The sequence below is a fragment of the Heptranchias perlo genome, chromosome 41, assembly GCF_035084215.1.
Source record: "Heptranchias perlo isolate sHepPer1 chromosome 41, sHepPer1.hap1, whole genome shotgun sequence".
Classification (NCBI taxonomy): Eukaryota; Metazoa; Chordata; class Chondrichthyes; order Hexanchiformes; family Hexanchidae; genus Heptranchias; species Heptranchias perlo.
Window position 1 is genome coordinate 14132452 of NC_090365.1, and position 23591 is coordinate 14156042.

At 46.0% G+C, this 23591-nt stretch overlaps 1 protein-coding gene across 1 annotated transcript; it reads right to left on the reverse strand.

Moving 5' to 3' along the window:
- Nucleotides 1–2580: 2580 nt before the first annotated feature.
- dlc (deltaC) lies at nucleotides 2581–22725 on the reverse strand. The gene is made up of 10 exons (XM_067975143.1): nucleotides 22416–22725; nucleotides 22004–22255; nucleotides 21551–21608; nucleotides 21127–21384; nucleotides 19975–20035; nucleotides 19050–19350; nucleotides 4738–4954; nucleotides 3947–4628; nucleotides 3698–3815; nucleotides 2581–3562 (listed from the first exon to the last, which is right to left on the reverse strand). The coding sequence occupies exons 1-10, from the start codon at nucleotides 22464–22466 to the stop codon at nucleotides 3557–3559; spliced, it is 2004 nt and encodes a 667-aa protein (XP_067831244.1). The 5' UTR covers nucleotides 22467–22725; the 3' UTR covers nucleotides 2581–3556.
- Between the last annotated feature and the right edge of the window lie 866 nt (nucleotides 22726–23591).

Below are 23591 nucleotides of genomic sequence, written 5' to 3' on the forward strand. Positions count from 1 at the left end.
AGGTAGACTATTGAATAGAAGAAAGGTCTGCCTGGTTTAATAGCTCAGGTGGACATTAAATACTCCTTAGCACTAATCAAAGAAGAGATGTGCTTGGCCAACATTCCTCCCTCAACAAATATCACCACAAAAAAAGATTAACTGGTCATTAGTCTCATTGTTGTTTCTGGTGCAAAATTGGCTGCTGAACTTTCCTACATAACAACAGTCACTTCTCCAGTAGTAATTCATTGCGTGACAGTCGGAGGTGCCGTCTTTCAGATTAGACCTCAAACCCAGGTCTGCCCTCTCAGGTGGACGCAACAGATCAGATAGCACTATTTCGAAGAAGATCAGGGGAGTCCTGGCCAATATATGTCCCTCAACTAACATCACTACAACAGATTATCTGGTCGTTATCACATTGCTGTTTGTGGGATCTTGCTGTGCACAAATTGGCTGCCGTGTTGCCTACATTACAACAGTGACACTTCAAAAGTACTTTATTGGCTGTACAGTTATGTGAGATGTCCTGAGATCGTGAAAGGTGCTATAAAAATGCAAGTCTTTTTCTTTTTATTTAATGTGCTCAGTCACTTATAAACGCAAATATTCCAACAATAACATCCTGATATAAACATCCTTTTGCATTCACTATTAACCAATTAAATGCACTAGCTTTCTATATAACTCATGCATTTTCCTACTCTGAAAGGACTTCCATTACAGTGAGAGGCATCCAGGGAAGTCACATTACACAAGGCACAACCAAAAGTTCCAACATGTTTTCCTGTTAATCGTGTAACCCTGGTGATTAAAGAATATTGAATCTGAAGTGTGCTTCTTACCTTGGCTCAGTGGCAGCACTCTAGCCTCCAATTCAAAAGCTTGTGGCTTTAAGCCCCAGTCTCGAGCCTTGAGCTCATGATCTAAGCTGTTGCTCCAGTGCAGTACTGAGGGAGTGCTGCACTGTTGTAGGTGCCGTGAGATGGATGAGACATTAAACTGAGGCCCCGTCTGCCCTCTCAGGTGGATGTAAAAGATCCCACGGCACTATTTCGAAGAAGAGCAGGGGGAGTTCTCCCCGGTGTCCTGGCCAATATTTATCCCTCAACCAACATCACTAAAAACAGATTATCTGGTCATTATCACATTGCAGTTTGTGGGACCTTGCTGTGTGCAAATTGGCTGCCGTGTTTCTTACATTACAACAGTGACTACATTCCAAAAATACTAATTGACTGTCAAGTGCTTTGGGATGTCCTGAGGTCGTGGGCTATATAAATGCAAGCTTTTTGTTAACCATCCATTTTTCACACTTGCAATATGGCTACTGCGGTGTCACTGGTCTCTCCGAGTGATAGCTTCCACCTGATCATACTACACTTTGGGGAAATAGTACAGCACAGATTCCTGCAGGAATTTATGTGCTTCTGATAATGCATTACACAACAATGCAGTAATGGCATGTACTATGCATGCGGTACAGGGAATGCAACCCAGAACCCAAGTCATCTTGCAGTTATAAGGCAGCCGGTTTCAAGGCAACTCACACTTAACAGGCTCTTCTCATTCCAGCTTACCCCACATTTAAATTGATATCTTGAACAACAGGACAAGAAATCAGAAACATGAATCGGCCATTTTGGCCCATCAAGTCTGTGTGGCTATTTTTATTTATATTTATGGCAGCTCTATCTTTTTAAACTCAATTCCCCATCTTTTTTCCTGTATCCCTTAATACCCTTACTTCCCATCTTCAGCCATTGTTGTTCCCAATGTCCCAATGTGATTAGTTATTATTTCTCAATTGTGGACCTGTCCCATCAGGCCTGTATTCTCTCCTCTGTATTCACTATATTGTAATGAGACAACCGTGTTCAATTAGTGGGCAGGTCCTCAGTTGGATCTGGTACTGCGCCATAGGACCAAGAATGTTCTAAGTTCATCCTTTGGCCTGTGCTGAATTAAGTATTTGCCGCTGAATTGGCTGTGAGGGATGTGCTCCAATTGACCTCAACATCTCCAGATTAGGAGGTAGCTCAGGTTCCCGCTGCTCATCCTACTGAATCCTACTGAAAGGTGTCCTTGTGTGGACTGGTTGGAGGAGAGGCCCAACTTACACTTTGGTTCCCCTTTGGTCAGACAGCCTTGTTTTACATAGAAGTTACAACACCGAAACAGGCCACTCGGTCCATCTAATCCATGTCAGTGTTTACCCTCCATAAGAGTAACTAGTCTTAATCACATTTACCTGCCCTGCTCCCATATCCCGTCACCTCACTTTCTTTAACTCACCTATCCAATCTAATCTTCAATGTTAATAGTCTCTAGGTTTCCCCCAGAATCGGTGGTGTTTGGTACCAGAAACTGGCATCACCCATGAAGCCATGATCAGAATGGATCATCGCCTTTAGGAAAGGAGAGGGGACTCGAAAAGAACAGGAATAAAGAGGGGCTGTATATAGAGGGTTGGTTATCAATGGGCCCACTAACATCTTACACCAATCCATTAGTTCCCAGAAAAACACAAAGATATTAGAATTATTTTCATTTATTTGGAAAAAAATAAATTTGAACTTCTCTTCAACAGAAAAGACATATATAAAACATAATAGATAAACATATATACAATTCTCTTATAAATATACACTATATACAAAATAAAATTAGAAAAAGTATATTTCATTTTGTATGCATATCAAAAATTCTTAAATTATAAAATATTAAAATAACATTGGCTTGACTTTGAAACAAAACTGCAATAATCTTCCATGTTTTGCTAATAAAAGGAGTCCTTCATGATGAGACATATACACAACACATTTCCATATTTGACTATATATAGAATGAAGAGAGTCAACTGAGAGGCAGCAGATCCATTGATTGATTCAAATGATGTCCTGAACCACAGATTCACAAATGGAATTCGTTAAAGTCTAAACTGATGGAATGGACGACCGCCTTTAACTCAACTCTCCAATTTTGTATCTTCTATAATGTATACTGTACGTGTCCCATTTCCGGTGTTTAGTAGGGGTTCTTGCGATGCTGTCATTCTGTCAGTTGTACTGAGAAGAAGTGCCCTGTGCACAGGACCTGAAGATTAACAGCCCTGCCATGTTGCGATATGACAATGCGACTTATATTCGATGCTGATTGCTGAAGAGGATAGCACACATACAGTATAGATCATGTTGAGAATTCTTGGCCACAATCGTTTCAAAAGGTCCTGCCTTTTTGCACCCCACCCCCCCTCCCATTTTCAGTCCTTGGCATGCAGATTTTTCAGGAATGACTTCGCCATTGAAAATAGTGCAAAGGTCTCCTAGCTTTCAGAAAGATGTCAGCAGGCAAACTTCATTATCCAGAAGCCAGGTTCAAAAATGGTCTTTTTTTATATATATATATCCATAGATAGATATATATATAAAAACAATAAAGAGGTTATCCATTCCAAAAATGAGCAGCATGAATAAATATTAAATACAGGAATACAAAACCCTGTAGAGTCCAATAAATCTGTAAACATTCAGAGACAGGGAGGCTTGAACATCGACATCTGGAGAGGCAGAATTCATACCTGCAAAAGGGGAGGCAAAGAAAGAAAGATTAAACACTGGGCAATGGTGGTCTGTCCTTTGTTGTAGGTCCCACTGGGGCGTCTCGTTCAATTTCCCTAACCCTTACCTCAACTCCAGAAACAGTCGAGACTTACCTCAGTTGCAAATATGCAAGGTTCAACCCGATCAGGCATAATGTACATTGAGTGATACAATCCCTCCTTCTGAAATGCGATTGGGGCGTTGGAGGATGATAGGCATTCTGATTTCTTACTGAAAGGAGAAAGTGGGTAGGGGGGAAAGGTGGAGGGACGTTAGACTTCCATTGGCTGCTACTGTAGAAAATCTCTAACATTATACAAGCATCGGGAATAATGCTGGAGAGAACTTGGCTTGACACTCACTTTTCAATATTCTTTTTGGAAGGGATTTCCTCCTTCGGGTCCCCAGATAGATTGTAATCCATTGGATGAATTTTCTGTTTACAGTTAAATTTGTCAGTCAGACAATCGCTGCTCAGTTCAGCGTCCTTGTTGGAGACTTTGAACTGCCCCGTGGAGATGATGAAGGTCTCCTTCTCCTTCTGGTAATCCGACAAGTTGTTGATGGTCTCCAAGTCGTTCCGCACGGCATTCCGACCGCCCTGGTTTCTCCGCAGGTGCTTCAGAATTACGACCACGGCGAACACTACCAGGGTGAGAGTGACAATGCCCAAAGCGAAAGAGATGGCGAGGGCTACAGGGAAAGGGTTGTCCACATCAGTAGGGTTGGTGGGCTTCACATGAAACTCGCAGTTGGGTCCCATAAATCCAGCCGGGCACTCACATACATGGCCAGTGTAATGCGTATAACAAATACCTTTATTTCTGCATGGGTTGCTGACACAGGCATCCTTTCGAATGCTGCAGTCCTTCCCACCATAGCCAAGGGTACAGCTGCAGGTGAAGGAGTTGACACCATCAATACAGGTGCCGCCATTGGCACATGGATTCTTGGCACAATCGTCCATGTTAATCTCACATCTCGGGCCGGTGAATCCTATCTGGCAACGGCAGATGAAGCTCTGGCCAAGGTCCCAGCAACGTCCTTTTAACAGGAAGGGTGGATTAGAGCAGCCTAAACACAATCCGGTAAGATTTGGGAATGGGGGAAAGAGCATGGGAATGGGTGACCAATTATCGGTACTGAGACTTACCATTCGCACACGGGTTGTTGGTGCAACGGTCAATCTTCTTCTCGCAGTTGGACCCAGTGAAGCCAACGGGACAACGGCAGATGTAGCCTCCATGAGGCCTCTCAGTGCAGGAACCGCCATTAAAGCACGGCGCATCAGCACAAGTCATGGCACTGATCTCACAGTTCTTGCCATAGAATCCTTGGGGGCACGTGCATGTGTAATTGTTCTCTAGATCCTACAAAGATTGTCATCAACAGAGAGAGAGTAATTAAACCATTAATTTCCAAATGCAATTTAATTGGGGAAGGGAATTGCAACCCCTGCCCCAATTAAATTGGTGTTTGTGAAGGAAAAGAGCCAAGCAGCATTAGAAAGGAGAAACAAGGTGCATAAAGGATTGGGAGAGACTGATAGCACTAGGGTCATAAATAATACAGTATTAGGTGGGATCAGACTAAGAGAATACGAGAAGGTCTAAGATAGGTTTGGAGTGCATGTGTGTAAATGCAAGAAGTGTGGTAAATAAGGTTGGTGAGATGCAGGCGCAAGTAGCCAACATGGGAATATGATGTAATGGCGATAATGGAGACCTGGATCTAAAAAGGGCAGGATTGGATACTAAATATTCCTGGATACAAGGTGTTCAGGAAAGATAGGGAAGGAAAAAAAGGAGTGGGGAGGCAGTATTGATTAAGGAGAATATTTCAGTGCTAGAGAGAGAGGATGTCCCAGAGGGGTCAAGGACAGAATCTATTTGGTCAAAGTTAAGAAACAATAGAGGTGCCATTACACTACTGGGTGTGTTCTCTAGGCCACCAATTAGTGAGTAGGATATAGGGGAGCAAATTTGCAGGGAAATTACAGAGAGGTGCAAGAGCCATAGAGTGGTGATAATGGGGGACTTCAACTATCCTAATATAGATTGGGATAGTAATAGTGTAAAGGGCAGAGAGGAGGAGGAATTTTTGAAGTGTGTTCAGGAGAACTTTCTTGATCAGTATGTTTCTGACCCAATGAAGAAGGAGGCATTGCTGGATCTGGTTCTTGGTTCTGGAATGAGGGGGGCCAAGTGGAGCAAGTGTCAGTGGGGAACATTTAGGGAACAGCAATCATAGTATCATAAGATTTAGATTTAGTTATGGAAAAGGACAAGGAGCAATCTAGAGTAAAAATACCTAATTGGAGGAGGGCCAATTTCAGTGGGTTGATAACGGATCTGGCCTGGGTAAATTGGAATCAAAGATTGACAGGCAAAACTGTAATCGAACAATGGGCGGCCTTTAAAGAGGAGATGGTTCGGGTACAGTCTAGGTACATTCGCACGAAGGGGAAAGGTCAGGCAACTAAAGCCAGAGCTCCCTGGATGACGAGATACAGAGTAAGATGAAGTGGAAAAAAGGTGCGTTTGACAGATGTCAGTTTGATAATACAAGTGAGAACCAGGCTGAATATAGAAAGTACAGAGAAGTGAAAAAGGAAATAAGAGGGGCAAAGAGAGAGTATGAGAATAGACTGGCAGCCAACATAAAAGGGAATCCAAAAGTCTTCTACAGGCATGTAAACAGTAAATGGGTAGTAAGAGGAGGGGTGGGGCTAATTAGGGACCAAAAAGGACATCAACACATGGAGGCAGAGGGGATGGCCAAGGTACTAAATGAGTACTTTGTAGCTGTCTTTACCAAGGAAGAAAATGCTGCCAAAGTCACAGTAAAAGAGGAGATAATTGAGATACTGGATGGGCTAAAAATTGCTAAAGAAGAGGTACTTGAAAGGCTGGCTTTACTTAAAGTAGATAAATCACCCAGTCCGGATGGGATGCATCCTAGGATGCTGAGGGAAGTAAGGGTGGAAATTGCGGAGGTACAGACCATAATTTTCCAATTCTCCTTAGATACGGGGGTGGTGCCAGAGGACTGGAGAATTGCAAATGTTACACCCTTGTTCAAGAAAGGGTGTAAGGATAAACCCAGCAACTACAAGCCAGTCAGTTTAACCTCTGTTGACCGGAGGTCAGCTTTTAGAAACGATAATGCAAGACAAAATTAATATTCACTTCAACAAGTGTGGATTAATAAAGAAAAGCTAGCACAGATTTGTTAAAGGCAAATCGTGTTTAACTAACTTGGTTGAGTTTTTTGATGAGGTAACAGAGAGGGTAGATGAGGGCAATGCAGTTGATGTGTTGTATATGGACTTTCAAAAGATGTTTGATAAAGTGCCACATAATAGGCTTGTCAGCAAAATTGAAGCCCATGGAATAAAAGGGGCAGTAGCAGCATGGATACAGAATTGGCTAAGTGACAGGAAACAGGGAGTAGTGGTGAACGGTTGTTTTTCGGACTGGAGGGAGGTGTACAGTGGTGTTCCCCAGGGGTCAGTGCTGGGACCACTGCTTTTCTTGATATATATTAATGACTTGGACTTGGGTGTACAGGGCACAATTTCAAAATGTGCAGATGACACAAAACTTGGAAGTGTAGTAAACAGTGAGGAGGATAGTGATAGACTTCAAGAGGATATAGACAGGCTGGTGGAATGGGCAGACACATGGCAGATGCAATTTATCGCAGAGAAGTGCTAAGTGATATATTTTGACAGGATGAATGAGGAGAGGCAATATAAACTAAATGGGGGTGCAGGAACAGAGAGATCTGTGGGTATATGTGCACAAACCTTTGAAGGTGGCAGGACAGGTTGAGAAAGCAGTTAAAAAAGCATACGGGATCCTGGGCTTTATAAATAGAGACAGAGTACAAAAGCAAGGAAGTTATGATGAACCTTTATAAAACACTGGTTCGGCCACAACTGGAGTATTGTGTCCAATTCTGGGCACCACACTTTAGGAAGGATGTGAAGGCCTTAGACAGGGTGCAGAAAAGATTTACTAGAATGGTTCCAGTTACGTGGATAGACGGGAGAAGCTGGGGTTGTTGTCCCTCGAGCAGAGAAGGTTGAGAGGAGATTTGATAGAGGTGTTCAAAATCATGAAGGGTTTAGATAAAATAAATAAAGAGAAACTGTTCCCATTGGCTGAAAGGTCGAGAACCAGAGGACACAGATTTAAGTTGATTGGCAAAAGAACCAAAGGCGACATGAGGAAAAACTTTTTTACTCAGCGAGTGGTTGTGATCTAGATTGTGCTGCCTGAAAGGGCGGTGGAAGCCGATTCGATCGTGGCTTTTAAAAGGGAATTTGATAAATATTTGAAGGGAAAAAGTTTGCAGGGCTACAGGGAAGGAGCAGGGGAATGGGACTAACTAGATTGCTCTTACAAAGAGCCAGCACGGCCGCGATGGGCCAAATGGCCACCTTCTGTGCTGTAACCATTCTATGATCCTATGAGCTATTTTACTAATCATGGAACGATACAACGCAGAAGGAGGCCATTCTGCCCATCGTGCCTGTGCCTGTTTAGCACAAAATATGCAAACTGGTCTTTATAGAAACAGTAATACAGTAGGGTAGTGCGATGGTATGCTGTGACATAACACAATGCCTAGAATTTGGTGCAAGCTGCCAGTCCCTAGGCCCCATCAAATGGCTCATTAGTAAGTGCACCTTGTGGGATGATATGGAGCCAGGCAGACATGAAAACCCTGAGTACAATTCCTGATCTGTGCTGAGTTAGCTGATCTCAGAGAGAGCAGCACCACAGATACTACAAGGGAAGGCTTGTTGCCTGCAGAACACAGAGAAATGGGGAGAATATTAAAGAACAAAATTGTCGCTCTCATTTATAGACGGCAAAAAAAAAGTGGGAAATGGAAGGATCCCAGCAGGCGGGATGCTCTGACTGTTGGAGTTCAGACACACAAAGGGAAGATTTGCACTGATATTGAAGCAGAATTATAAACAAGTTTAGAAGACAGATTCAGAATTTCAATACAAATAGAAAACAAAGGAAATCTTTCCCATTGTCAAGGCAGAATACAGGGACCCTTAACATGCACCAACTGCATGCTATACCTTACCTGGATCCTTAACTCATGCTGTACTCAACCTGAGTTCCTTAACTCATCCTGTACCGGACCTGAGCTCCTTAACTCATCCTGTACCGGACCTGAGCTCCTTAACTCATCCTGTACCCAATCTGAGATCCTTAACTAATCCTGTATCCAATATGATCTCCTTAGCTCATCCTGTACCCAATCTAAGAACCTTAACTCATCCTGTACCCAATCTAAGATCCTTAACCCACCCTGAACCCAATCTAAGATCCTTAACTCATCCTGTACCCAATCTAAGATCCTTAAGTCATCCTGTACCCAATCTAAGATCCTTATCTCATCCTGTACCCAATCTGAGCTCCTTAACTCATCCTGTACCCAATCTAAGATCCTTATCTCATCCTGTACCCAATCTGAGCTCCTTAACTCATCCTGTACCCAATCTGAGATTCTATCTCATCCTGTACCCAATCTGAGCTCCTTAAATCATCCTGAACCCAATCTGAGATCCTTAACTCATCCTGTACCCAATCTGAGATGCTTAACTCATCCTGTACCCTGAGCTCCTTAACTCATCCTGTACCCAATCTAAGATCCTTAACTCATCCTGTACCCAATCTGAGATTCTATCTCATCCAGTACCCAATCTGAGCTCCTTAAATCATCCTGTACCCAATCTGAGATGCTTAACTCATCCTGAACCCAATCTGAGCTCCTTAAATCATCCTGAACCCAATCTGAGATCCTTAACTCATCCTGTACCCAATCCAAGCTCCTTAATTCAACCTGTACCCAATCTAAGATCCTTATCTCATCCTGTACCCAATCTAAGATCCTTATCTCATCCTGTACCCAATCTAAGATCCTTAACTCATCCTGTACCCAATCTGAGATTCTCTCATCCTGTACCCAATCTGAGCTCCTTAAATCATCCTGAACCCAATCTGAGATCCTTAACTCATCCTGTACCCAATCTGAGATGCTTAACTCATCCTGAACCCAATCTGAGCTCCTTAAATCATCCTGAACCCAATCTGAGATCCTTAACTCATCCTGTACCCAATCCAAGCTCCTTAATTCAACCTGTACCCAATCTAAGATCCTTAACTCATCCTGTACCCAATCTAAGATCCTTATCTCATCCTGTACCCAATCTAAGATCCTTATCTCATCCTGTACCCAATCTGAGCTCCTTAACTCATCCTGTACCCAATCTGAGCTCCTTATCTCATCCTGTACCCAATCCAAGCTCCTTAATTCAACCTGTACCCAATCTAAGATCCTGAACTCATCCTGTACCCAATCTGAGATGCTTAACTCATCCTGTACCCTATCTGAGCTCCTTAACTCATCCTGTACCCAATCCAAGCTCCTTAATTCAACCTGTACCCAATCTAAGATCCTTAACTCATCCTGTACCCTATCTGAGCTCCTTAACTCATCCTGTACCCAATCCAAGCTCCTTAATTCAACCTGTACCCAATCTAAGATCCTTAACTCATCCTGTACCCAATCCAAGCTCCTTAATTCAACCTGTACCCAATCTAAGATCCTTAACTCACCCTGTACCCAATCTGAGCTCCTTATCTCACCCTGTACCCAATCTGAGCTCCTTATCTCATCCTGTACTTGTCCCGAGATCGTTAACTCATGCTTTTCCTTGGAATGATTCCTGTTGACACTGGATGCCTAAAGTAGGAAAATATCCGATTTCCCAGCAGCAACAATCGTCACCTTGATGGCCAAAAAAAATTCACCAGATCTAAAGAGATTTTGTTAATGAGGGATATGCGATCAGAAAGCTACATCACGGTAAGTATTCAGTAACCTCTATTTGCTTGCACTGGTCAGTGTGCTTATAAATTCAAACTTCCCTCTGGGTAAATTTGTTTGCACAGAGGGGAACTGGAACCAATGTGTTTTTTATAATTTACCTGATGTAGAAGTGAATTAGAAATAGAACAATAGTTTGATGACTTAATTGGTAAATGCGGTAAATGCTGTTTTACTGAGCCATACAGTTCAATCCCAGGTCTGTGTTGAATTCATTGGTGTTATCCAGGCCAGAAATAGGGACTCTATAATTGGCCTCCGGATCTCTAAGCTAGCGGTGATGGCAGGGGGCTGGGGGCAATAAAAATAAAACCAGCCAGGATTCCTGCTCCTGATTCGGAGACCACCGCTGGAGAATGCCCCCAAGAGCAGACATCAAGTCAGGGCAAGATCAGGCTTGGCTGTGATGCACTGCATGGTTGAACAGCCCGCTCAGACTCACATGAAGAATGGCCATTTGGGTGAGGTATCGGAAGGGGCTACCCAACAACAGAGTCAAGAGGCGGGGTGAGGAAATGGACAAATAAGAGTGTGTAATTAACAATAGCTGCCCTGCACTGGTATTTACACTGAGCACGAGATTAATACCTTAATTCACTTCTAATCACTACAACTATGACGAGTAATGTGTAACTAGTGTGATGTGGTACTGGGCAATATAGTCCAGGAAAATCTCACGGTCAATCCCTCATTAGCTGATGGGCCAACGAAAATGCCACTAAAATCGACCTTAGTGTCCCCAGGCCAGGGAAGGAAGACAAAACAGAGGTGATGGGGTAAATTTCAACCGAGAGCCGGGAAGGGAGCGGGGGGAAGTTTTCCAGGTGCGAAACCCCGAAGGTAAGCGGGCAGGTCGCCATGAGGCCCATCAATGGCACTTCCGGGTTTCGCACCCGGCAGCCAGCCTGATTGACAGATTTGCTGGTGGTCAGTCAAGAAGGCCGGGGATCAGAGGTAGGGAGGGAGGGATCATAGGCCGGGAAGAAGATTGGTTGGGGGAGGGGGGCGGCCGGGGAGAAGCTCGGGGTGGGGGGCGGCCGGGGAGAAGCTCGGGGGAGGGGGGCGGCCGGGGAGAAGCTCGGGGGTGGGGGGCGGCCGGGGAGAAGCTCGGGGGTGGGGGGCGGCCGGGGAGAAGCTCGGGGGTGGGGGGCGGCCGGGGAGAAGCTCGGGGGTGGGGGGCGGCCGGGGAGAAGCTCGGGGGTGGGGGGCGGCCGGGGAGAAGCTCGGGGGTGGGGGGCGGCCGGGGAGAAGCTCGGGGGTGGGGGGCGGCCGGGGAGAAGCTCGGGGGTGGGGGGCGGCCGGGGAGAAGCTCGGGGGTGGGGGGCGGCCGGGGAGAAGCTCGGGGGTGGGGGGCGGCCGGGGAGAAGCTCGGGGGTGGGGGGCGGCCGGGGAGAAGCTCGGGGGTGGGGGGCGGCCGGGGAGAAGCTCGGGGGTGGGGGGCGGCCGGGGAGAAGCTCGGGGGTGGGGGGCGGCCGGGGAGAAGCTCGGGGGTGGGGGGCGGCCGGGGAGAAGCTCGGGGGTGGGGGGCGGCCGGGGAGAAGCTCGGGGGTGGGGGGCGGCCGGGGAGAAGCTCGGGGGTGGGGGGCGGCCGGGGAGAAGATCGGGGTGGGGGGCGGCCGGGGAGAAGATCGGGGTGGGGGGCGGCCGGGGAGAAGCTCGGGGTGGGGGGCGGCCGGGGAGAAGCTCGGGGTGGGGGGCGGCCGGGGAGAAGCTCGGGGTGGGGGGCGGCCGGGGAGAAGCTCGGGGTGGGGGGCGGCCGGGGAGAAGCTCGGGGTGGGGGGCGGCCGGGGAGAAGCTCGGGGTGGGGGGCGGCCGGGGAGAAGCTCGGGGTGGGGGGCGGCCGGGGAGAAGATCGGTGGGGAGGCCGGGACTGAGGAAGAGATCGGAGGGGCTGAGAAGATCAGAGGTCGCTGGAGGTCGAGTGAAGACCGGAGGTAGCGGGGAGGGGTTCCACCATTGAGGGGGAGGGCATCATCAGGTGGGGGGAGGGGTCGGCCGATTGCAGGGGTCCTGTCAGCCAGGTGAGCTTGTTGGGCCTGGATGAATCACTCCTGCTCCTCCGGGCCCACAAGCAGTGCAATAAAGTGAATGGGAAGCGATGGGAAACCTGAACAGGTACGGCTAAATTTATTTTAATTTTCCAATACACAAAATACTAAGGACCTCAATTATCTCAATGAGGTACACTGCCCCTTTTAAGTATCGTCCCACCAGCTTTAAGTGGGGGCAGGACTTCCTGGTGTCTGCTCCCCACACGCAGACAAACCTGCCCGGGTTAAACCCAGGAGTGAGCGTGTTGGAGCCAGGATGCCGTCCCACACTGAAAACGGAGTATTTTTACTCCCCATCCGCCCCCAACCCAGCCGATCGAGGGTTAAAATTTACCCCCATGATTCTGAAGGTCATTCATCCCCTTTCCTCACTCCACACACACCCTTACAGCTGAGAGGCCGAGAATCAGACCTGTGTCCGGGCCTACACCAGGGGTATCCCAGTAAGAGCCATAGGGCTGCAGTCCAAGGGTGACTCAACCAACTTCCCCCAAACCCCTTTTGAGAGGGTTCATGGCTGCTCCTTAGATGATCATTGTTCAGATTGGAAACTCAGTGATGTGAGAAACTCAAACTCACGCCCCACACATTGGCGCACTAAAATATTGGTCAATGGCCGACCTGTTGAACTGCCAGCAGATAAGAAACTAAGGAGGTCATTTAGGGTTAGGGTTTTAGCGACAGTGTAATACAGGCGATATCAGATTGGCTGCATGTTATCCACCTCAACGACTTTCCTTTCCATTGATTTCCAATGAAAAGCAAAATCGGGCGAGCACAATGGGAGTCCAATCTGATGTCACCTGTTTTACGTTCGCGCTAAAAGTTAAAATTACCCCCTAAGAGTGTGGGGGAAGGGGGCAGTGAGGGAATGAGGCTGGTTAATAGTCAAGATTTTCAAATTTGAAGGAAAAGCACACTCTGGGATAAAGTTACTACACAGGCTTATCCTGACTTATGGTTTCCCCTTCCTGACGTCTCCAAGTGATGTTTACCCATCACCACCCCCCCCACTCCACCACCTCAGTTGACGGAACACCTTGGAGATGTGCTCCAGGCCTCTGCCAATGCCACCCACCATGAGGAGATAGTCTGAGATGATTGCCAGGTTTCGCCTCCTCTGCCATAGGGAAGCACCAGGCATCTGCTGCATGTCATGGTAGGCCGCCTGAATTATCACGGACGTGAAAGAGCCCGACTCCAGCCACTCCGCAGAGCAGGCCGTTGGAGTCTCCTTTTTAAGGTTGCTTCCTTTACAACAACCACAGCTGGCATTTATATAGTGCCTTTAATGCAGACAAATCATCCCAAGGGGCTTCACAGAGGCATAAGGAGAAAATGGGCACTGATCCAAAGAAGGAGAGATTAGGAGGAGTGACCAAAAGCTTATCAAACGAGTGAATTTTAAGGAGGGTCTTAAAAGGAGTAAAGTGCGGAAACGGAGGGGTTTAAGGAGGGAATTCCAGAGAGTTGGAGCTAAGCAGCTCAAGGCAAGGCCACCAATGGTGGGGCAAAGGGAGGAGCAAAACACAAAAAGGTCAGAGTCCGAGGAAAGGAGAGTTGGGACGGGGTTGTCGGGCTGCAGGAGGTTACATAGATAGAGAGGGACAAGGCTTGGAGGGAAGGAAAAATAAAGATGGAACTTTTAAATTTATGGTTTGGAGTACCAGGGGCCAATATAGGTCAGTGAGAACAGTGGAGTTGGGTAAGCCTGATTTGATGCAGGAGAGCGTAGAGGTTTACAGAGGGTAGAGGATGGAAGGACAGTCAAGAGACCTTTGGAGTAATTGAGTCTGGAGATGACAAAGGCATGGATGAGCAGCAGCTGGGCAGAGGTAGGAGTGGAGGCAAGTGATGGAAGTCCACAGTCTTTGTGACGGAGAGGATATGGGATAAGTTCAGTAATAAGACAAAAGGCCCTCAGTTCAATCCCTGCTCTATGCTGAAGTCAACTTGTTTAGTTCTCAGACTGTGTGTAAGGCCACATTTATTGACCATCCCCCAGTTAGTCCAGCAATTGTACGACTATGCAGCTTACTGGAGGGCACTAGTGAGCCTGGAGTCACGTGTAGGCCAGACCAGGTGGAGGCTCCCTGAAGAACAAGAGTGAACCAACTGGGTTCTTATGACAATCCAACAGTTTTCACACTAGTCACTTGTATTCAATGTCAGATTTGAGGTCCCGACCAGAGTTGCTGGCCCATTACTAACAGCATCAGCCCCCTCAAACTAGGGAGATTCCCCCTTCTGACCACTACATGGTGACCCCTGCTGGACATTGGGTGAGGACAAGAGCAAGCTCAGAACTCATTCCCCTACCCCTAAGTTCGGGTGTCCTGTCAACACTCACTGTCCAGGCTCACACGTGAAGAATGGAGCAGAGCCTGTAGAAGAAATTATTTCCTCTGGAGGGGAAATCAAGAACAAGTGGACTCAATCTTAAAATTAGGCCATACAGGAGGCTCTTTTTTGAAACGAAGGGGAGTGGAAATCTGAAACTCTCTCCTCCAAAAGGCTGTGGATGCTGGGAGTCAATTAAAGCTTTCAAGACTGAGATGGATAGATTTTTGTTGGGAAGGGGTATTAAGGGATATGGAACAACGGAGGGTAAAAGGAGTTGAGGTACAGATCAACCACAATCTAATTGAATGTGGAGCAGTTTGGAGAAGATGAATGGCCTACTCCTATTACTAATGTTCCTAAGTGCCCCAACACAGATCTACAGGAGAGGAGGAGAGTAAAGGGGAGATAATAACCGAGGGAACTGTCACAGACCTGTAATGATGGTTCAAAATAAAGTTAACGCTTCAGGAGAAAAACAAAAATGTACTTATCTCTTCCCTGCTTCTTTCATAGAAACATAGAAAATATATGGGAGGCCGTTCGGCCCACTGTGTCTGTGCCGGTCGAAATAGAGCTACCCAGCCTAATCCCACTTTCCAGCACTTGGTCTGCAGCCTTGTAGGTTACGGCATTTCAAGTGCATATCCAAGTACTTTTAAATGTGATGAGGTTTTCTATCCAATCTTTCCGCATAGTTAAAATTCTCCAGTCCTGGCAACATCCTCGTAAATCTCCTCTGTACCCTCTCGAGTGCAATGACATCTTATCTGTAATGTGGTGACCAGAACTGTACGCAGTACTTCAGCTGTGGCCTAACCAATGTTTTATACAGTTCTAGCATAACCTCCCTGCTCTTATATTCTATGCCTTGCCTAATAAAGGAAAGTATTCCATATGCCTTCTTAACCACCTTCTCTACCTGTCCTGCTACCATCAGGGATCTGTGGACATGCACTCCAAGGTCCCTCACTTCCTCTACACCTCTCAGTATCTTCCCATTTATTGTGTATTCCCTTGCCTTGTTTGCTCTCCCCAAATGCATTACCTCACACTTCTCCGGATTAAATTCCATTTGCCACTTTTCTGGCCACCTGACCAGTCCATTGATATCTTCCTGCAGTCTACAGCTTTCCTCCTCACTATCAACCACACGGCCAATTTTTGTATCATCTGCAAACTTCCTAATCATGCCCCCTACATTTAAGCCTAAATCATTAATATATACCACAAAAAGCAAGGGACCGAGTACTGAGCCCTGCGGAACCCCACTGGAAACAGCTCATCATTTTGTATGGTATCTTAAAATTGTATTTGGAGTATTTAGTGGCCATTCCTAACAATCAGTAGCACACAGCTACTAAATAATTCAAATATTACTCAAACTCCCCATGTTGAAGATTCTTTAAGTATTATTTTCCAAACATGATTTAAATTACTATACAAGACTCCCCATTAGCTCAGTCTGTTTAACCAGATTAACTGATGGCTCCTTTACAACATGCAATTCTCCATCAATGACATCAACTTGTCTTTAATGTAGAAAAACATCCCAAGGCGCTTCACGCAAGTGTAATCAGTCAAAAAATTGACACTGAGCCAAAGAAGGAGATATCAGAACATGTGACGAAAAGCTTGGTCAAAGAGGTAGGTTTTAGGGAGGGTCTTAAAGGAGGAGAGTTGGAGAGGTTTAGGGAGGGAATTCCAGAGCTTAAGAACATAAGAAATAGGAGCAGGAGTAGGCCATCCAGCCCCTCGAGCCTGCTCCGCCATTCAACAAGATCATGGCTGATCTTCTACCTCAACACCATTATCCTGCACCATCCCCATATCCCTTGATGCCTTTAATATCTAGAAATCTATCATTTCTGTTTTGAATGTACTCAATGACTGAGCCTCCACAGCCGTCTGAGTAGGACCTAGGCAGCCGCCAATGGTGGGGCGAAGGGAGCAGGGAATGCACAAGAGGCCAGAGTCCGGGGGATGTAAGGATCTCGGTGGATTGTAGGGTTGGAGGAGGTTACAGAGATAGGGAGGGGACGAGGCCATGGAGGGATCTGAATACTAGGACGAGCATTTTTAAAATCGAGTTGTTGCTGGACCAGGAGTCAATGTAGGTCAGCGAGCAAAGGGGAATTGGTGCGGGTTAGGATACGGGCAGCAGAGTTTTGGATGCGCTGAAGTTCATGGAGGGCCAGCCAGAAATGCATTGGAATAATTGAATTTGGATGCTGGAGAGGATAGAGGGTCAAAAGCTCAGCTTGGGGTCAAATAGGATGCCGAGGCGGTGAACAGTCGACTTTTACTCCCGATCACTGTCCAGCGCTACCTGATAGAAAGTATGGGTGAGGACAGGACCAGCTCCGACTCACTATTAAGGCTCACTCCTCAATAATGGCCACGTGCGTGACATACCAGAGTGGGGGTTAGCATCAATGGAACCAAAAGCAATCAGCACTGTCAGGAAAGGAGGGAAGCGGGGGAAACGAGGCCTGATGTGCTTATAATTACTGAAATAATATTGGGGACACAATTATATAACTAAGATAAGATAGTGCAGGGAGGACTGGACAGTGCTCAGTATATTTTAACCACTGATTAATTCCCCTAATTCAGCACTAATTGACAATGTCACTCAAACAGGCCTAAAGGTGATTGGTGTGGGAAATGGGGAGGAAAAATGTCCCACTGATGCAGTGGAGGGAACGTGAGTCAAGGTTGGGGCTGAGGCACATTATTGGGGTAAAGTAGACCAGTGCATCTGGCTGTGCCGTTTTTCACAACAACTTGCATTTATATAGCACCTTTAATACAGCAAAATGTCCCAAGGCGCTTCACAGGAGCGATATTATACAAAATTTGACACTGAGCCACATAAGGAGATATTAGGACAGGTGACCAAAAGCTTGGTCAAAGAGGTAGGTTTTAAGGAGCGTCTTAAAGGAGGAGAGAGAGGTAGAGAGGCGGAGAGGTTTAGGGAATTCCAGAGCTTAGCACCTAGGCAGCTGAAGGCACGGCCGCCAATGGTGGAGCAATAAAAAATCGGGGATGCGCAAGATGCCAGAATTGGAGGAGCTCAGAGATCTCGGAGGGTTGTAGGGCTGGAGGAGTTTACAGAGATAGGGAGAGGCAAAGCCATGGAGGGATTTGAAAACAAGGATGAGAATTTTAAAATCGAGGCATTGCTGGACCGGGAGCCAATGTAGGTCAGCGAGCACAGGGGGTGATGGGTGAACGGGACTGGGACTCGGTGCGAGTTGGGATACGGGCAGCAGAGTTTACGGAATGTAATGTTCCCCCCCCACCCCCACCTTGTTGGGGTACTCCTTATTGGGGTGCAGTACCAAGGGTGAAGGTCAGACTCTGGTGTCTCAGCCAAATGGCCATTGTTGATGTGTGAGCTTTGAACATGCGAGCAGGTTATCACAACCAAACCTGAGGTCCACGCATGTACTTTCAGAAGGGAGTCATTGGATTGCAATCTGGGGATGGTAACCATGGCCAGGTGCCCATCCCTCATCCAGGGCTGTGGACACCAATTGTATCACCTCCTCCCAACCATTAACTAGCTCAGTACAGACCTAGGATGGAATCTGGGACTTCACTGGCCTTCAACCACCCAAAATCTCAATGAGTCTTCAGGAGAGCCTGGAAGGGGCCTTATACTTATCAGAAGCCCAGAAACGACAACTCATGAGAGGGAGATCGGAGTCCAGTACGTGAGAGCAAGGAGTTAGACCTAGAAGCATCGCACGGCTTAATTAGTTAAAGTGAATTCTGCAAAATAATTGTACCAAACATGACCACAGCAAATAGAAAGAAAGACAGCGTCTTTCACAACTTCAGGACATCCTAAAACACTTTACAGCCAACAAAATACCTTTGAAGCGTAGTCACTTTTGCAATGTAGAAGACCCGGCAGACAATTTGCACACAGCAAGATCCCACAAACAGCAAGGTGATAATGTTCAGATAATCTGTTTGTTTTCAAATTTCATTATATACGGAGCCACAAAAGTACTTATTATAACCAAGATCACAGTACATTAAGGAGCATTAACTGAAATTATGGAAGAAAATAAGTTATGCAAAGAAATGGTTACAGGGGGAGTAAACACTGGACCACGCGACCTGTGACCCTGTTTCCCTGGACACCTACCGTGCAGCTCCCTCCATTTTTGCACGGATTGCTTTCGCACTCATTCATCTCAATCTCACAGTTGGTCCCACTGAAACCTGGTTTGCAGGAACAGGTGTAGCTGCCCTGGCCGGTGTTGGTGCAGGTGGCTCCATTCCTGCACGGCTTGTGGTTGGTGCAGTAGTTGAGGTCCTGGTTGCAGAAGAGGCCGCCCCAGCCCTCCTGGCAATTGCACTGCCAAGGCTGTTGGCACATGCCATGAAGGCAACCCGGGTAGCGGATACACTGGTCACAGAAACGCCCCTGCCATCCGATGCGACATCTGGGGAAGGTGGGGGTGGGGGTAGGAGGCAGAAAAGGACATTCTTTTAGAGTTTATCGCCAACTAACACAGCTGCCTTTGCAATCTAACGGGAAATGAGAAAAAAACGGGAATACTGTAATTACGGAAACAGAAAATATTGGAAATGCACAGCAGGTCAGTCAGCCTCTGAAAAGGACAACCAGAGTGATATCTGAAGTACGATGGACTCTCAAGACTTGTATACATATCGACAGATCTCATCAGGGGTATGGTAGTGGAGTGATTGCATTACTGGGCTAACAATCCAGAGAACGCAAATTCAAATCTCTGCGTCTCGAGAGCTTGAATTCCGTTTTTTAAACTCTTCGGAATAAAAAAGCTGGTTCCAGTAAAAGTGGCCCTAAGCTGTTGGATTGTTGTAAAAGCCCAACTGGTTCACTGAAGTCCTTTGGGGAAGGAAACCTGCCGTCCTTACCCGGTCAGGGCCTACATGTGACTCCAGTCCCCACACCAGCGCGGTTGACTCTTAACTGCTCTCCGAAATAGTCACTCAGTTGCACCAATAAATGCCCGCCTTGCCAGTGATGCCCACATCCCGGGAATGAATTTTTAAAAAAAGTTAACAATTCAATCTTAACTCACTTGCATTCCCCGGGTCTTTCACAGTATCCATAATTATTGTTGCAGCCCAGCAGGCAAATAGCTGTGAGACAAATGTTTTGGGAAAAAAAAGATAACTTTTTAAACACACACATTATTTATATATATATATAATTTGTCAAGTTCTTTGGCATTTTGTAAAGTGCAGCTGGCTCCTCCCAGACAGAGCCCCTGAACAATAACAACACATGCTAGCTGTCTGGCCGCCTGCAAGTGAAAGACTTGGGACGTGTGTCCCTATTAAACCACGGTCTGTGGACACTAAGCAAAAAAAGAATTAAAAGGCCCTGAACAGGGGAGGCAGCAAAGCAGACTGACCCAAGTCAAAGGCCCTGTGCTAACAACTGGTACTGAGGAGTTACCATGCCAACCAATTCTTCCATTCGCGTGTCCCCACCCCCCTCCTCTCCTTCTGTACAATGAGGCTCTTTAAAATGTGTTGAAATTTATTGAAATTTTATTCCTCAGCTGCCGTGTGTCAGATGGCTTTGTGTAGCCCAGCGAGGGGAGAGGGCTGAGCTTGTGTTAACGCACTTGAATAAGTTAACCAGGCAGACCATATGCTTTCATTCAGATGGATTGATTCGCCTTTTATATAAATAAAGGCTCCAGGCCTCACTCTCCCCCTCTCCAGAATCAACCTTTCAAACCCGTCTCACAACCTGAACCCGGAGCTGAATTTAATCCTAAAATCAAAGGGGGGGGGGCCTCCTCCTCCCAAAGAAAAAAAACATTTTTGCACAAGTGTAATATTTGCAGATCAAAATATAATCCTGAAATCGACATATAATCCTGAAATTTAACTAAAGATAATCCTGGCATTTAACAAAATATAATCCTGAAATTTAACAATATAATCCTGAAATTAACAAAATATAATCCTGAAATTTAACTAAAGATAATCCTGAAATTTAACAAAATATAATCCTGAAATTTAACAATATAATCCTGAAATGTAATAAAATATAATCCTGAAATCAACATTTGCAAAAAGGGAATAGCTATTTTAATACTTGAAAAAGTTGCATTTTATGGTCCCAAACCCTTCAGATATTACTCGATACAGAAAATGACCCCGAAACTCAGAAATGCCACCAAGAGAAGGCGACTTCAGCAGTCGAGTGATATCCTTACGTTCTGAGCAGTAATCCCCCTTCCAACCTGCCAGGCAGACTCTCTGGCCGCTCTCGTTGCATTTGTAGTGTCCAAAGGTGTCGTCCCGGGGGCGGCAGTAGTCGGAGCAGCCCTCGCCGTAGTAATGCTCGCCGCAAATCACATGGTAAGAGTATCGCAACTCGCTCTGCTCGCCCGTCTGGACGTCCTGGGACCAATCCTCCCCGATGGCCAGTCGGCGGCCGGTAGCCAGGCGGCTGATCAGATTCTCGGGGTCATCTGTTGAAGAAAAAAAAGTGAGTTTGGTGTGTGAGATAACACAATAATGGCAATGGTGGAGGATGGGGAGAAACATTCAGTGGGAGACCCAACAAGTAAAGTCTACAGGGAACCGGGCTGTTTGTTCCCTACTCTATAGCGGCCCCTAGCAAAGAACAGAGATTACCAGTACTGGCCTCGTCCGACTCTGCATTCCAAGCTTCGATAATGAGAGAGAAAGTACCCTGAAAACAGAAAGACAATTTGTTCATTTAACAGGCAGCTCAAAGACCTCAGCCTCTTTCATATTAATATATTTTTCTTTTTAAAAATAACATACTGTGGCGCTCTCTGCACTAAAACACCTCGCGGTCATAACACATTATTAATTCCAAAGTTTAAACTGAAAGGGAAATAAGATTCTCGGAAAAAGCTGACAAATCCTTTTTCTAAACTAATCCAAACAGGGCGCAATCCTAACTGTTCTCAGAATCTTATATGTTAAAGTTTGTTTGCAATTTTTAAAAACAATTTCTGATGCTTTTTTTTAAATTTCGTTTTGCATTGTTTCGCTTTGCAAAGTGATAGATATTCTGATGGCTGGCTCGGTCTCTTGTGTTGTCAAAATGTGAATACTTGCCGGCCATGTGAAGTGGAAAGGGATCCGGATGGGCTCGCTGTCCCGCACCAAGTCGCCTCCTGCCCCCAGCACGGGGGTGTGCCCGGCCCCGTAAGTACACGGTGGTTCCGGGGAGATGTTAACCTGGTAATGTTTCAGACAGACGCGGAAGAAGCGGCCGCACTGCAGTCCCCTCTGACAGCCGTGAGCCGAGCTCGACCGCCTGGTAGTGAAAGAATGAACTTTCAGTTCGAAGATACCGGTGGAAGAAATCTGCAGGGAGGAGAAAGAAAAAACACAAGAACGGGGGAGGACGATTTTTTTTTTATATTCTTGTTTTTTTTTTAAAAAAGGGAATTCAGCAAGCTGATGAAACAAGAGGGGAAAGACACAGATCTCGAGTTAGCCTTGAATTAAGCCGAGCTGAGCTTACCTGGGAAATAGGGAGCATGAAAACGCTGCAGAATAGGAAAATTGGAGTCATTCTGGGTACAAGTTGCGTCCGCCCAACAAAAGCAGGCAGGAGACAGGGAGATAATATCCAAATCGGGGTTTATCAGAAATAACACTGTATATATATATATATTTAAGTATTACTCCAAGGGTCCAGTTGAAGAAGATAAAATGAGATTGTCTCTCCCGTTTCTGGTACCTTGTTTCTTTCCCTCTTTCACTCCTGTTGCTGACTCCGGGAGCTGCGAGAGCTCTCCTCTCACTCTCTCTCTCTCTACCTCTCTCTGCTGCTGTGTTTGAATGAAACCTAGCCCGGCTCCCTCCCTTTATATAGTCCCGTCGGGTGTGAGATTCCGTCAATCATACTGACAGGGGCCTCTCTGATCTCTGAACAAAAGCCAAACACCTCCAGAACGGCCAAATGGATTCAGGAGAGAGAGAGGGGAACTGAGTGCAAGAAAAAGTGGGAGGGAGAGAATTATTGATAACATTACATCGAATCACGTTTTATCAATAAAGTATTTTTGGGTGTAAATTTCTCCAGTTCAGTAACTCACATGTTGGTTAATTTCATATCACTATCCCACATTCAGATATTTTTCTAAAAGTTCCAATAATTGTCCCCTTTTATTCTATCTTTCCACCTCGACACTATTTTGTAGATAGTTTAAAACAACCTTTTTATTTTAAAAATCTTTGGCTTTCTTAAAAACAGGCATCGGGGGTCATTCTCCTGTTAAGTTTTTTTTTTGGGGGGGGAGAAAGAGAGGACAGAGTTGTTTGAAATTCAAAAATAATCATCTTCTAACGCGGTGGGATTAATCATTCAATAAATGCGATGTGATTCTCATCATTGAGAACTTCAAAAGTTATTACACTATTTTTTTTGGGGGGGTTTACAATCCTTAAAAGGGAATCCCGCAAAAACTAAATCAGGAAGATGTGTTCGGTTCTGTGCGAAAATAACATTCGTTTATTTTTTTAAAAAACTTTTCTTTGGCTTTCTTGTAATCTTTTAAGGCTGTCGCGTGTCCTTCTGTGGGTCTCTGAGGGCGGGAGCAGAGTTTTGTTTCAAAATTAAAGCTTAATTTTCCTGACGCGTGCCCCTCTACAGCCTGGTTTTGGGGAATTATTGCTGTAAACACTGGGGGTATTT

Excerpts from the sequence above, each read along its gene's own strand:
- dlc (XM_067975143.1), bottom strand. The coding sequence starts at position 22,466 with ATGACTCCAATTTTCCTATTCTGCAGCGTTTTCATGCTCCCTATTTCC. Across the intron at positions 21,385-21,550 it reads GTCGGACGAGGCCAGTACTG|ATGACCCCGAGAATCTGATC; the intron begins GTAATCTCTGTT and ends TTTCTTCAACAG. Across the intron at positions 20,036-21,126 it reads GGGGGATTACTGCTCAGAAC|CTATTTGCCTGCTGGGCTGC; the intron begins GTAAGGATATCA and ends TTTGTCTCACAG.